This window comes from Ranitomeya imitator, chromosome 3 (assembly GCF_032444005.1).
Source record: "Ranitomeya imitator isolate aRanImi1 chromosome 3, aRanImi1.pri, whole genome shotgun sequence".
Classification (NCBI taxonomy): domain Eukaryota; kingdom Metazoa; phylum Chordata; class Amphibia; order Anura; family Dendrobatidae; genus Ranitomeya; species Ranitomeya imitator.
In genome coordinates this window covers 500800685-500816002 of record NC_091284.1, presented here as the reverse complement: position 1 = coordinate 500816002, position 15318 = coordinate 500800685, and the positions used below count along the sequence as shown (strand labels likewise).

General features: G+C 44.9%; 1 protein-coding gene across 1 annotated transcript in view; it reads left to right on the top strand.

Moving 5' to 3' along the window:
- DMD (dystrophin) overlaps positions 1–15318 on the top strand; it is a 4179683-nt gene that overhangs the window by 1734249 nt on the left and 2430116 nt on the right. Inside the window, exon 30 of the mRNA XM_069757653.1 lies at positions 3982–4143. Coding sequence (XP_069613754.1) covers positions 3982–4143 — 162 coding nt within the window. The remainder of the gene's footprint in view (positions 1–3981; positions 4144–15318) is intronic.

Here is a 15318-nt window from a genome sequence, read left to right as displayed (position 1 = left end):
ATCTGACCCATAGGCTGAACTCACCACATACAGGAAATGGCAATTTGCTACAGCCAGAACGTGTCCCTAAGATCCGTGGGTGGTGTGTTGTTCCGAAAGCAATTGTTAAACCTGTTAACTGCTGCTGTCAAAGTCTGACAGTGGTATTAACAGCACGCCGTCATGGGGTGCATCATTCATTCTGCGCCCATCAACACAACATAAAATGATCACAGGGCTCTAATGGGTTGCTACAGAAGACTTCCGCATTTAATAATAATAATAATCTTTATTTATATTGCGCCAACATATTCCGCATCGCTTTACAGTTTAACAGTTTCAAATACAACAGTCATAAGTAACAACGTTAACAATACAATAATTAAAGCGAAATAAGACGACCCTGCTCGTAAGAGCTTATAATCTACAATGAGGTGGGGGAGATACAAAGCACAGGTGTGTATTTACAATGATGTATTTACAATGATGGTCCAGCCATCTTCAGGGGGTGGGGGATAGAGGGAGATAGTGAATGGGCTACACACACACACAAACATAACATGACTTTGATTACTGAATGTGATAGGCCGCTCTGAACAAACGTGTTTTGAGCGAGCACCTAAAACTATGCAAATTGTGGATGGTCCTAATATCTTGGAGTAGAGCATTCCAGAGGATTGGCGCAGCGCGGGAGAAGTCTTGGAGTCGGGAGTGGGAGGTATGGATTAGTGCAGAGGTTAGTCGAAAGTCATTTGCAGAGCGCAGCGGTCGGCTAGGCCGATAGACCAAAATGAGGGAGGAGATGTATGGGGGTACCGCACTGTGGAGAACTTTGTGGGTGAGAACAAGTACTTTGAATTGTATCCTGTAATGAATGGGCAGCCACTGTAACGACTGGTGAAGAGCGGATGAATCTGAGTAATGATTAGCCAGGTGGACGACCCTGGCTGCTGCATTAAGGATAGACTGGAGAGGGGAAAGTCGAGTAAGGGGGAGGCCAATTAGTAGAGCATTACCGGAGTCCAGGCGGGAGTGGATCAGGGCGACAGTGTGGGTTTTTGTTGTTTCCATGGTGAGAAAAGGGCGGATTCTAGAGATGTTCTTTAGGTGTAAGTGGCATGAGTGGGCAAGAGATTGTATATGGAAGGTGAAGGAGAGATCGGCGTCAAACATAACACCCAGACAGAGCGCCTGCTGCTGGGGTGTTATTATGGTGCCACCTATGGAGAGGGAAATGTCAGATTTAGGGAGGTTAGTGGATGGCGGGAGCGGAAGAAGTTCAGTTTTGGAGAGGTTGAGTTTCAGATAGAGAGCAGACATGATGTTGGAGACTGCAGACAGACAGTCAGTGGCGTTCTGTAGTACAGTGGGGTTAAGGTCAGGGGAGGATGTGTATAGTTGTGTATAGTTGCATTTGTTATTATGGAGAGCTCTTGAAACCCTGCCTATGTTCAAGCTCCAATGAGATAGTGAATTTTATTATACGCAGCAATACTGCATTGGTGACCATGGCAAAGGCAATTGTGAAGTTGCGGAGACCAATTGGCACAGAAACAGACACCCCACAAGTATCATGCCCATTAAATTCTGCTGTCTGAAATTGACAATGGATTTGAGAGGTTAAACAGCAGCAGTTGAAACTGGTTACTGATTGCTATTGTTAGAGGCAGATGTCAGCTGTATAAGAAAGCTGGCATCTGCACTGTTGTCAGCTTCTGTCCCTGCTCCTTATATTCACTTTTATAAGATTTATGTGATAATCATAAAAAATAGCTAAACAGTAGCTCTCATCTTATAAATATCTTGCCACTCTTGAGCTCCATTGTAGCCTCTAGTCTATGTTCCTTCATCTCCAATAATGCAATAATTGGCTCGAGCACATGCTTTGCCATCACTGGTGCCCACTTATCAGGCACAATGTAGTGGCATTTGGAAAACATTGACATGGGAGCATCAAGTAATGTGAGTAACCCTTTTCTGATATTGGACGTAATAGTACGCCCACTTTGGAATCCCTGCATTTGATGTGGGCTCCGGCACAGAGCCAACATCTTTTCCAGCACATGTCAACTGTTTTGAACAGCTGACATGTGCCTCTAACAGCTGCAGGTGGAATCACGAACCACCCATGGCTGTTAACCTGTTTAATTGCCACTGTCAATCACTGACAGAGACATTTTACTCGCGCTTCTGGTAATGGCACCTAAAATCCCACCCATCGGTGACCCCATCACGTGATCATGGGTCACCAATAGCTTGGCATGACAACCAGATGTTTCAGCAGACATCTATGGTTGTAATAGCCGGATTGCTATGAGCACCGACACAGAGCAAGTGAGCATTTCTGCTACATACAGGCGATCTGATCATCGCTTATATGTAGCAGAGCCGATCAGACTACTGCAGCTTCTAATCTCCCATGGAGACTATTAAAACATGCAAAAAGTAAAAAAAAGTTTAAAAAAAAACTAAAAAAAATATAAAAGTTCAAATCACCCCTCTTTCACCCCATTCAAAATAAAACAATAATAAAACCATACACATATTCGGTATCATTGCATTCATAATCGCCCGATCTATCAATATAAAACAAGGATTAACCCGACTGGTAAACGGCGTAAGGAGAAAAAAATGTAAAACGCCAGAATTGTTTTTTTGGTCGGTGTTGCATTGCAATAAAATGCAATAATGGGTGATGAAAAGATTGTATCTACACCAAAATGGATTCAATACAAATGTCAGCTTGGCGCACAAAAATAATCCCTGTTTGAGCGCTGTTTCCTCATAGGAGCTTATTCTCTTCCACGCGCTGCTTACGATTGGCACCTTCACCCTTCAGCAATCCATCTAAGGAAGGTCTAAGTAACAGACCGAAACGTTATAAATTTGGGATTGCAATAAAAATAAATCTAAATTGCAGACATTTGGAGTGCCGGAATTTTTTTGATTTGCACAAAAATAATCCCTCACCCCTGTATTTTTTTCACCATTTAAATAAAAAAGAAGCTAGACATGTTTGGTGTCCATGAACTCGTAAGGACTAGGAAAATCATAATGGCTGATCAATTTTAGCATTTAATAAACTACATAAAAAAAGCAACTATGGAATTGCACTTTTTTTTGCAACTTCACCGCACTTGGAATTTTTTTTAATTTTCCCATAACAAGATATGTTAAAACCAATGGTGTCGTTCAAAAGTACAACTTGTACCACAAAAAACAAGCCTTCACATTGCCAATTAGACAAAACAATAAACAATTTCAGCTGTGGGAAGAATGGGAGCAATAAACGAAAATGCAAAAACGAAAATACCTCCGGTCATGTAGGGGGTTAAAGTTATGTTATTTTTATTTGATTTTGCACCTTTTTTTACTTCTAATTCTCTTTTTTTTATTACATGTCAGATGGAAACAAAAGCAATACAGATACAAAAAGACATGCAAAGAAAGAGATACAAATATTATAACACCATAGTATGTAGGAACCCGAATGTTAAATTGTTAAATAAAGCTATTGTAGCAATTGTAAGTTTTCTCAAATCTTTTTAGCTATTGTTTTAATGGCATCTGTCATCTCTAGTATCTTCATTTCTTTTCTTTTGCTCCAGTTAGTCATTTCACTAGCTTACTCTGGCTCGGAGTGACCGTGACCCTATTCTCAGTACATGAAATCTCTTGAACTACATAATGAGATCAGGAAGAAGTGGGATAGGCCTCAGAACGGAAGATTACAAGATTCAGAAGAGGTTCCTTTTAACAATTTTAGCAGTGCTTTACAGTTATGCTGCAATAAGGCTTCTGTCAGTGCCTACATTACAAATTGCTATATCTCTGGTTAAATAAGTATTTCTGCTATTATAAGAATATATCTAAGACAGACTGAATGAGTGGCAAAAGTCAGCGTAGTTCATCTTATAAAAAGGTGTTTGCCTAAATTACGTATGTTTTCCTGCAAATGAACTTGATGAATGAGAAAATAACATTTTTCTTTTATCATTACAGGCTGTAAGGAGACAAAAGGTTCTTGAACAAAGTATTCAGTCTGCCCAGGAGATTGACAAAGCCATTCGCTTAATTCAAGAGTCTCTTGGCACCACTGACAGACAGCTGACAGCCTATATTTCGGAGAGAATTGATGCAGCCCAGGTTCCGCAGGAAGCACAGGTAGGCTTCTCTCAACGCAAATGTTTGTAAGCATACGCTGCTTGAAAGGAATACATTTTTACTTTTGTTGCCAGATGATGCTTTATCAGTGATTGCAATAGATTTGCACAGTTATGCTCGGTAGGTAAATCAACTCATCCTATATTCTGAATGCACAATTCACATAGGCCATGTCAAGAAGAGATCAGAAAATGCAATATTCACTGTTCCAAAACTACTCACCAAGAAGTGTCTATTCGATTTAACTCAGACTTGCAAACAATTTGCTTTGCTACAGTGACCATTGTTCACATACTGTAAAGCTGATTACTGGGAATGGCCCTGTGAGTCATCCCTTGGTTACTTAATAAGATTTGACGATGTGTCAGCTGTCTGTATGAGATGACCTTGCATCCTTTGTAAAGCAACACTGGGTGAGATGCAAAGCACCCTGCAAACTGTTGTGCAGGTAGGACTGCTATTTGTCACCATACTTACAGTGTCGCAGAAAGTATGTACAATTCAAAAGGAAAAAAAAATCCCTCTCTCTAACTACAATACTGGATGAAAAATCCTAATGCTTAGCTAAATGAACAAACAGCTAAAAGTTTAATGAGCAGAGGAGAGAAAACAGCTGTCAAACACCTCTGGCAGCTGCTTTTCTCCCCCAAGATCAGATATCTAAATATCAACTGTTCTACCAGGATGGTCCATCACACATCAGATAGCTGGCCAGTGCTGATCAACTTGGTGTGTTCTAATGTGTATAGGCCCTTAGGATCCACTTTCAACAAGTGACTGGCATGACTAAAGGTACCGTCACACTTAGCGACGCTGCAGCGATACCGACAACGATCCGGATCGCTGCAGCGTCGCTGTTTGGTCGCTGGAGAGCTGTCACACAGACAGCTCTCCAGCGACCAACGATCCCGAGGTCCCCGGTAACCAGGGTAAACATCGAGTAACTAAGCGCAGGGCCGCGCTTAGTAACCCGATGTTTACCCTGGTTACCAGCGTAAAAAAACAAATACTACATACTTACATTCAGCTGTCTGTCCCTTGCCGTCTGGTTCCTGCACTGACTGCTGGCCGTAAAGTGAAAGTGAAAGCACAGCACAGCGGTGAGTCACACAGCGGTGACTCACCGCTGTGGCTGTGCTCTGCTTTCACTAGGGCCAGCAGGCAGGAACCAGACGGCAAGGGACAGACAGCTGAATGTAAGTATGTACTGTTTGTTTTTTTACGCTGGTAACCAGGGTAAACAGCGGGTTACTAAGCGCGGCCCTGCGCTTAGTTACCCGATGTTTACCCTGGTTACCAGTGAATACATCGCTGAATCGGTGTCACACACGCCGATTCAGCGATGTCTACGGGGAGTCCAGCGACGAAATAAAGTTCTGGACTTTCTTCCCCGACCAGCGATCTCCCAGCAGGGGCCTGATCGCTGCTGCCTGTCACACTGGACGATATCGCTAGCGAGGACGCTGCAACGTCACGGATCGCTAGCGATATCGTCTAGTGTGACAGTACCTTAATCAACCGCCGATGCTGATCTACAGTGAATTAACAGCCTGTTTACACAATGAGCACTGAGCAATCTGAGTGTGCAATGTGTATAGGCCGACATTTTTCTTGGCAGTGGGAGTCTTGTTTACACATGACAATGTGCTGCCTAGAACTTTGATCTTTTGAGCAAAAAAATGTAAAATGCTCATTCATGTTGTGAATAGCAGCCGGTTTACACTGTAAGATCACTGTGAAGCAAGTGTTCCTGGGAACGTTAGCTCACAATAATCTTGCAGTGTAAATGAACCCTTCCTTGCTGACATCCTTGCATCCTTACTTATTAACCATGTAGGTAAAAAACATAAAACCTCACATCTTTGAAAATATAGATAAGCTAGTTGGGCATCAATTCCAGTGTATTACCTAGGAGGTTATTTGCTAATTCCTGGGGGTACCACTGCCATTTCACTGATGACAAGAACGGCACACTGACGTCACCCATTGGAATTGGTCAGTGGCTGAACATGAAGTCTACAGCTTCATTCAAATAAGTCATTCATTCAAAGATAGAGAAAGCAATTAATTTAACAACCTCCATTACTTCGATACATTTTAGAAAGAACAACTGTGCAAATGTTTAAGCATTTCAACATTCAAATGAGCCACACAGGACCCTATTCTCATGACTGGGGGGTCCTCAGCAACACTTATTCTGTGTACAAACCACTAATGTTAATCGAATGTGACAGGTGTTATCCGAGCACGCTTGGGAGCTAGCAGAGTATCTTCGGCGTGCTCGAATACTATGTTCGAGTTGCCACGGCTGTATTTCTCACGGCTCTTCGACTGCCACAACACATGCAAGGATTTCCTGTTTGGTTGGCAATCCCTACATGTGTTGCGGCTGTCGAACAGCTATGAGAAATGCAGCTGCAGTGACTGAAACATAGTATTCGAGCATGTAGAAGACACTCTATTAGAGTGCTTGGATAACACCTTATCCGAGCATGTTCGCTCAACACTACAAACCTCCAAACCTCTTGTAATTAAATCCTAGCTTTTCAGCAGCTATAAGTAAATTCGGCAAACGTATTTACCATGAATACAGCAACGTTTCAGCTCTCTCCAAGGCTATTTTCAAGCAGTCCTGCATATGGAGGATAAATTATGACTGTGGCACAACGAATTTCATTTTTTTTTTAAATAAAAATTAACAATAATAGTTAATAAGGTGGTTTTAGTGTTTAAATTGCAATTTAATTCAGTCTTTTGCATAATAATCTCCAGTAATTGACTGAAAACCATTAACAAACTGTTGATGGAGATTTGTTACATTTGTTTGTTTTTTTTTCTTTAATTTTTGTGCTTCTCTACTTTTGTCCATGGGCTTTAGGTGGAGCTAGTTCATCACTTCCTTAAAGTGTTTGTCTCATTAAGGCTAAAGGTACCTTCACACTGAACAATTTTACAACGATATCGCTAGCGATCCGTGGCGTTGCAGCGTCCTGGATAGCGATATCGTTGTGTTTGACACGCAGCAGCGATCAGGATCCTGCTGTGACATCGTTGGTCGGAGACAGAACTTTATTTCATCGCTGGATCTCCCGCAGACATCGCTGAATCGGCGTGTGTGACGCTGATTCAGCGATGTTTTCACTGGTAACCAGGGTAAACATCGGGTTACTAAGTGCAGGGCCGCGCTTAGTAACCCGATGTTTACCCTGGTTACCAGTGTAAATGTAAAAAAAAAAACACTACATACTTACATTCCGGTGTCTGTCGCGTCCCCCGATGTTTACCCTGATTGCCAGTGAAGACATTGCTGAATCGGCGTCACACACGCCGATTCAGTGATGTCTGCGGGAGATCCAGCGACGAAAATAAAGTTCTGGCCTTTCTGCTCCGACCAACGATGTCACTGCACTTAGTAACCCGATGTTTACCCTGGTTAGCCGGGGACTTCGGCATCGTTGGTCCCTGGAGAGCTGTCTGTGTGACAGCTCTCCAGCGACCACACAGTAATGCTGCAGCGATCGGCATCATTGTCTTGATCGCTGCAGCGTCGCTAAATGTGACGGTACCTTTAGTATCCACTGTGCCCAGCAATGGTTTTATGGCTTCTGTCCAGGGTTTCCATCTGAATCCATTAAAAATGGGACTCAAATGTGTCCCTAATGAAGCCATTTATGAGACAAATATAATTCAAATAAACTCCATTTATGCTCCTTTGTTTCAGTTTCTGTCCTTTGAGATGGTTATAAGAACGTAGTCCATGATGTTTTTGTGACTTGAAAAACAGGTGGAGGCCTCAGAAGGAAGCCATTAAATCACTGTTGAATGTAATGTGTTCCTAGCATAAGACAAAAATGTCTTTAGGGCACATGAACATCATAGAAGAACGTTCACCCTCCTAGCTTTCATTCTTGCAGGCTGGAACCATTCTTACATTACATGAATGACCATTGTACCGAATAGCTGCCATGTAATACTACATTTCTTTTGCAGTGGCTGCTTCAGGGAAATTACTTGCTGGCTGAGGGCTCCTCAGCAAAGTACCTAAATGCTAATCCATTGATACATTTTAGGAGCTTTTGTTTTTTTCTGCCAGATTATTTCCACAAGCCATCATCAGTTTGAAAAAAAACTAAATCCTAATGCAATTTAATAAAAGCTAGCATGCTTTTAATGGTTTCAATATAATAACTGTTCAAAGTAAAACAAAATATACCGTATATACTCGAGTATAAGCCGAGATTTTCATCCCAAAATTTTGGGTTGAAAGTGCCCTTCTCGGCTTATACTCGAGTCACGGTGGGCGGCAGGGTCGGCAGGTGAGGGGGAGATGGCGCTGAGGCATACTCACCTAGTCCCGGCGGTCCTGACGCTCCCTCTGCCTTTCCACGGTCTTCGGTGTTGCAGCTCTTCCCCTGTTCAGTGGTCACGTGGGACCGCTGATTAGAGAAATGAATATGCGGCTCCACCTCCCATAGAGGTGGAGCCACATATTCATTTCTCTAATCAGCAGTGCCGGTGACCGCTGATAGAGGAAGAGGCTGCGGCACCGAAGACCGTGTGACACGCAGAGGGAGCGGGACGCCGGGAGCAGGTAAGTATGTAATATTCACCTGTCCGCGTTCCACCTGTCGGGCGTCGCTCTGTCTTCGTGTCCTCTTGCTCTGACTGTGCAGGTCAGAGGGTGCGATGACGCATATAGTGTGCGCGGCGCCCTCTGCCTGATCAGTCAGTGCAGAGAGACGCCAGGACGAGACGCTGGGAGCTGCAAGCAGCGAGGTGAGTATGGCATTTTTTTTTTATTGCAGCAGCAATGGCACAGCTTTATATGGCACAGCTATGGGGCAATACTGAACGGCGCAGAGCACTATATGGCAGCCATGGGGCAATAATGAATGGTGCAGAACACTATATGGCAGCTATGGGGCAATAATGAATGGCGCAGAGCACTATATGGCACAGCTATGGGGCAATAATGAACGGCGCAGAGTACTATATGGCAGCTATGGGGCAATAATGAACGGCGCAGAGCACTATATGGCACAGCTATGGGGCAATAATGAACGGTGCAGAGCACTATATGGCACAGCTATGGGGCAATAATGAACGGCGCAGAGCACTATATGGCACAGCTATGGGGCAATAATGAACGGCGCAGAGCACTATATGGCACAGCTGTGGGGCAATAATGAACGGCGCAGAGCACTATATGGCACAGCTATGGGGCAACAATGAACGGTGCAGAGCACTATATGGCACGGCTATGGGGCAAGAATGAACGGTGCAGAGCACTATATGGCACAGCTATGGGGCAATAATGAACAGTGCAGAGCACTATATGGCACAGCTATGTGGCAATAATGAACGGTGCAGAGCACTATATGGCACAGCTTTCTATGGTACATCTATGGGGAAATAATGAACGGTGCAGAGCACTATATGGCACAGCTATGGGGCCATAATGAACAGTATGGAGCATCTATTTTTATTTTTGAAATTCACCGGTAGCTGCTGCATTTTCCACCCTAGGCTTATACTCGAGTCAATAAGTTTTCCCAGTTTTTTGTGGCAAAATTAGGGGGGTCGGCTTATACTCGGGTCGGCTTATACTCGAGTATATACAGTAATACAGAGAGTTTACATATGTTAGAAATGACAGATTTTACATTTATATATTATAAGCCAGATGGAACATTATTTGCACAGAAAAGAAACATTGAAAGTCAAATTACACTTGCAGTAATTTGTCAGAAAAAATATTACTAAAATGCGCACTATTCTGCGTAATGCCAGATTACATTTATGGGAATAACAAATCTTAAAAGACATTTTTATATTAGTATCATTACTAATTCATGGCTCATGATGGTCGGCTTTATAGTCCCAAATCAGTGTCTTTTTTTTTTTCTTTTTATTTTAACGATAGTTTACAAGGATAGTAATATGCATTTAACATAAAATATTTTTGTAATATATATATTATTTTGCAATATATTTCAAAAGTAGCAAAAAAGACTGAAAAGTAAAGCTGTAATATACCATACAACTAAAATATTGCCATTGTGCTGTGTTACTCTCTGTAAAAAAGTTGCTGTTTCATAATGATTATTTTGTTCTAGTAATCTGTTTATTTTATTCTATAGAAATAAAAGAATTAACAATTAGGCCCCGTGCTATCACCCACTGCTTAACTATATATATACATATATATATCTACTGTATGTATAGATAGATCGATAGATAGATATACACTGCTCAAAAAAGTAAAGGAAACACTTAAATCCCACATCCTAGATATCACTGAATGAAATATTCCAGTTGTAAATATTTATTCATTACATAGTGGGATGTGTTGAGAACAATAAAACCTAAACATTATCCATGTAAATCACAAATAATATCCCACGGAGGTTTGGAGTTGGAATGATGCTCAAAATGAAAGTGGAAAATGAAGTTACAAGATAATCCAACTTCAGTGGAAATGCCTCAACACAAGGAAATGATGCTCAGTAGTGTGTGTGGCCTCCACGTGCCTGTATGACTTCACTACAGTGCATGGGCATGCTCCTAATGAGGCAGGGGATGGTCTTCTGAGGGATCTCCTCCCAAACATGGACTAAAGCATCCTCCAACTCCTGGATAGTCTGTGGTGCAACTTGATGTTGGTAGATGATGCGAGACCTGATGCCCCAGATGTGTTCAATCGGATTAAGTTCTGGAGAACGAGCAGACCAGTCCATAGCTTCAATGCCTTCATCTTGCAGGAACTACTGACACACTCCAGCCACATGTGGTCTGGCATTGTACTGCATTAGGAGGAACCAAGGGCCAACCGCACCAGCATATGGTCTCACAAGGGATCTGAGGATCTTATCTTGGTACCTAATGGCAGTCAGGCTACCTCTGGCAAGCACATGGAGGGCTGTGTGGCCCTCCAAAGAAATGCCACCCCACACCATTACTGACTTTTGCTAAACCAGTCATGCTGAAGAATGTTGCAGGCAGCAGATCTCTCTCCACTGTGTCTTCAGACTCTGTCACTTCTGTCACATGAGCTCAGTGTGAACCTGCTTTCATCTGTGATGAGCACAGGGCGCCAGTGGAGAATTTGCCAATCCTGGTGTTCTGTGGCAAATGCAAAGTGTTCTGCACAGTATTGGGCTGTGAGCACAACCCTCATCTGTGGACATCGTGCACTCAGATCATCCTCTTGGAGTCGGTTTCTAACTGCCTGTGCAGACAGATGCACATTTGTGGCCTGCTGGAGGTCATTTTACAGGGCTCTGGCTGTCCTCCTCCTGTTCCTCTTTGCACAAAGGCTGAGGTAGTCGTCCTGCTGCTGGGTTGTTGCCCTCCTATGGCCCCCTCCATATATCCTTATGTACTGGCCTGTCACCTGGTAGCGCCTCCAGCCTCTGGACACTACACTGACAGACACAGCAAACCTTCTTGCCACAGCTTGCATTGATGTACCATCCTGGATGAGCTGCACTACCTGAGACACTTGTGTGGGTTGTAGAGTGCATCTCATGCTGCCACGAGTGTGAAAGCACAACCAACATTCAAAAGTGACCAAAACATCAGCCAGAAAGCATTGGTACTGAGACGTGGTCTGCTTTTCCCCACCTACAGAACCACTCCTTTATTGAGTGTGTCTTGATAATTGCCAATAATTTCCATCTGTTGCCTATTCCATTTGCACAAGAGCATGTGAAATTGATTGTCAAACAGTGTTGCTTCCTAAGTGGACAGTTTGATTTCACAGAAGTTTGATTTGCTTGGAGTTATATTCAGTTGTTTAAGTGTTCCCTTTATTTTTTTGAGCTGTATATATATATATATATATATATATATATATATTGTAGCATGGCTAAAGGGTGTCTAATCGATGGGAGATATGTGTGGAGGTGAAACCCTCCTGAGTGTGTTACGGCTTCAGGACTGAGCCGGATGAACTGGACACTTGTTTTTTCTTTGCCTGAACCAAAGGCTATTTGCTTTCTGTTGTTTTGTCATATTGTTTATGGAGCAATAAACCCAGTGAACTTTAAAGGAACCTGCCTCCTGAGTGTCAGCCGTCGCAGCTGAGTGAGTGGAACCCCTACAATTGGTGGTAGACATGCGAGCAGCGTTCCCAGCGGAGAAGTGAGCTTATTTTTTGAATGTCCTGGGTCAAGGCTGTTGCAAGCCAGCAAGCATTGCCGGAGAAAATGGAGGACTTACTGAAACACTTGGTCCAGCAGGAGCAAAGGCAGCAAGAGACCAACAGGCTGTTGATGCAGCAGGTACAACAGAGCCAGCAGCAGATGCAGCTTCTGGCAACCGCCATCCAGGGCAAGGCGAGCGCCCCAACCCCAGGTTTGGCTGATGACACCCACGTCCGAAAGACGGTAAGACGCGCATTGCAGAAAATGACTCCCGGGGATGATGTTGAGGCCTTCCTGACGATGTTTGAGAGGGTCGCTGAGAGGGAAAAACTTCCGCCAGAGCAGTGGGCAGAGGTACTTGCGCCATACCTGACGGGAGAACCCCAGAAGGCGTACTATGATTTGACCTTGCAGGATGCCAAAGAGTATCACAAATTGAAAGCCGAGATTCTCGCACGTTTGGGGGTGACACTGACTGTCAGGGCACAGCGAGTTCACTCCTGGGGCTATCACCGGGACAAACCACCTCGTTCCCAAATGTTTGATCTGTTGCACCTGGTCCAGAAATGGCTGCAGCCAGAATCCTCTGCGCCTGCACAGATGGTAGAACGGGTGATGATGGATCGGTTTGTCCATTCCCTCCCGAGGCCTATACAGTCTTGGGTTGCCCAGGGTGATCCCCAGAATGCCGACGAGCTGATCGGACTGGTTGAGAGATACCAAGGGTTGGAAGGCTCCTTCGGGAGGCAGCCCATGCCGTACTGGGGGTCCCAGAAGGCAGCTGAGTCCCAAAAAGGGGTGGCGCGTCCAAGGTCACCAAGGGCGGGGGAGGTGGTGCCCAAGGTCCCTACGGGTGATATTATTTGTTGGAGGTGCCACAAGCCAGGACATATAGCTGCCCGATGTTCCCAGACCACTGAGCAGATGGACTGTAGCATGGGACGCCGTTGTTCATACTATGCGTATCCAGCCTGCAGTGTGAACTCTCCGCCCAACGAGGGACCTCAAGCGTGTCCCGTAAAGGTGAACGGTCGAGCAGTAACGGCACTGTTAGACTCGGGGAGCCTAGTGACCCTGGTGAGGGCCACTTTTCCTCTCCACCTGCTCCCGGGAAAGAAGGTCGGAGTGCGGTGCATACATGGGGATGCAAAGGACTACCCTGTGGCCAGTGTGAACATTGAAACGACATGTGGCACGGAGTCCCACATAGTCGGCGTCGTTCAGGACTTGTTGCACCCTATAATTATTGGCCGGGATTTCTGTTTGTTTTGGGACTTGTGGGGGAAAGGTTCTGAGCTCCCTAGCAAGAGTAGGGAACCAGTGAACCCTGGAAGGGTGGTGCCACACCCAGAGTCAGACAGGTTTCCTTTTTGTGTCCTGGCTGGAGATGAGGAGGAAGTGTCCCCTGCATCTGACATTCTGGAGTTAGAGGTATCCGGTGAAAATTTTGGGACTGCCCAACATAGGGACCCCACTCTGAGGGAAGCCTTTAATAATGTCACAGTTATTGACGGGGTGGTACAGGAGCCGGGGGCAGACACAAGATTTCCCCATTTTCTAATGAGCAGGGAGTTGTTGTACCGGGTCACGAAAATAAGGGAGGAGTTGGTAGAGCAGTTGCTAGTGCCGGGTCCATATAGACGGAAGGTGTTGGACATGGCCCATTCACACATCTTGGGTGGACACCTAGGGGTGGAAAAAACACAGGAACGGGTTGTGCAGAGGTTCTATTGGCCTGGGTGTCACCGGGAAATAGTGAACTATTGCAGGTCCTGCCCTACATGTCAGCTAACTGCTCCTACTCCTCATTTCCGGAACCCCCTTGTGCCACTGCCCATTATTGAGGTACCGTTCGAGAGAATTGCCATGGACTTGGTCGGTCCCTTAGTTAAATCAGCTCGGGGCCATCAGTATATATTAGTCATCCTGGACTATGCCACACGCTATCCTGAGGCCATTCCCTTGAGAAATTCTTCCTCAAAAAGCATAGCCCGCGAGTTGGTCCATGTCTTTTCCCGGACAGGTCTGCCAAAGGAGATCCTGACTGACCAGGGTACACCTTTCATGAGCAAGGTGATGAGGCAGTTATGCAAAGCCCTGAAGATCTCCCAGTTGAGGACCTCGGTGTACCATCCCCAGTCAGATGGCCTTGTTGAGAGATTTAACAAGACACTGAAGAGCATGCTGAGAAAAGCTATAGAAAAAGACGGTAGAGACTGGGATTGTCTCTTACCCTATTTGATGTTTTCCATTCGTGAAGTTCCACAGGCCTCCACAGGTTTCTCACCGTTTGAGCTTCTGTATGGCCGACATCCACGAGGACTCCTGGATATAGCCAAGGAAACCTGGGAAGCCGAAGTCACGCCCCACAGAAGCGTCATTGAGCATGTGGCCCTGATGCAGCAGAGGATTGCAAAGGTGATGCCTATCGTGAAAGAACACCTTCTCCAAGCACAAGAAGCTCAGGCCAGGGTCTACAACCGGTCTGCAAGAGTGAGGCAATTCAATCCGGGAGACCGAGTTCTTGTGTTAGTTCCGACAGTGGAAAGCAAGTTCTTGGCCAAATGGCAAGGGCCATATGAGGTTGTCGAGAAACTTGGTGAAGTAAACTATAAAATTCACCAACCAGGAAGACGGAAACCATTCCAAGTATACCATGTCAACCTTATCAAGCCGTGGCAAGATAGAGAGCCGACAGTAACTCCATCGTTGTTAAGCAACCCAGAAGATGAGGTTGGAGCGGTTACTATAGCGGAGACGCTATCGGAGTCCCAGAAACAGCAATGCCGGGAGTTACTCCAGAAAAACAGGGACCTGTTTTCCAAGTTGCCTGGGTACACGAAGGTCATAGAGCATGAGGTCCTGACAGAGCCCCATGTGCGCGTGAACGTGAAGCCCTATAGAATTCCTGAGGCCCGTCGAGAAATAGTCTCCAAGGAAGTGGAGCGTATGTTGAAGCTTGGAGTCATTGAGGAATCCAAGAGCGGTTGGTCGAGCCCAATTGTCCTGGTCCCAAAACCTGATGGGGAGT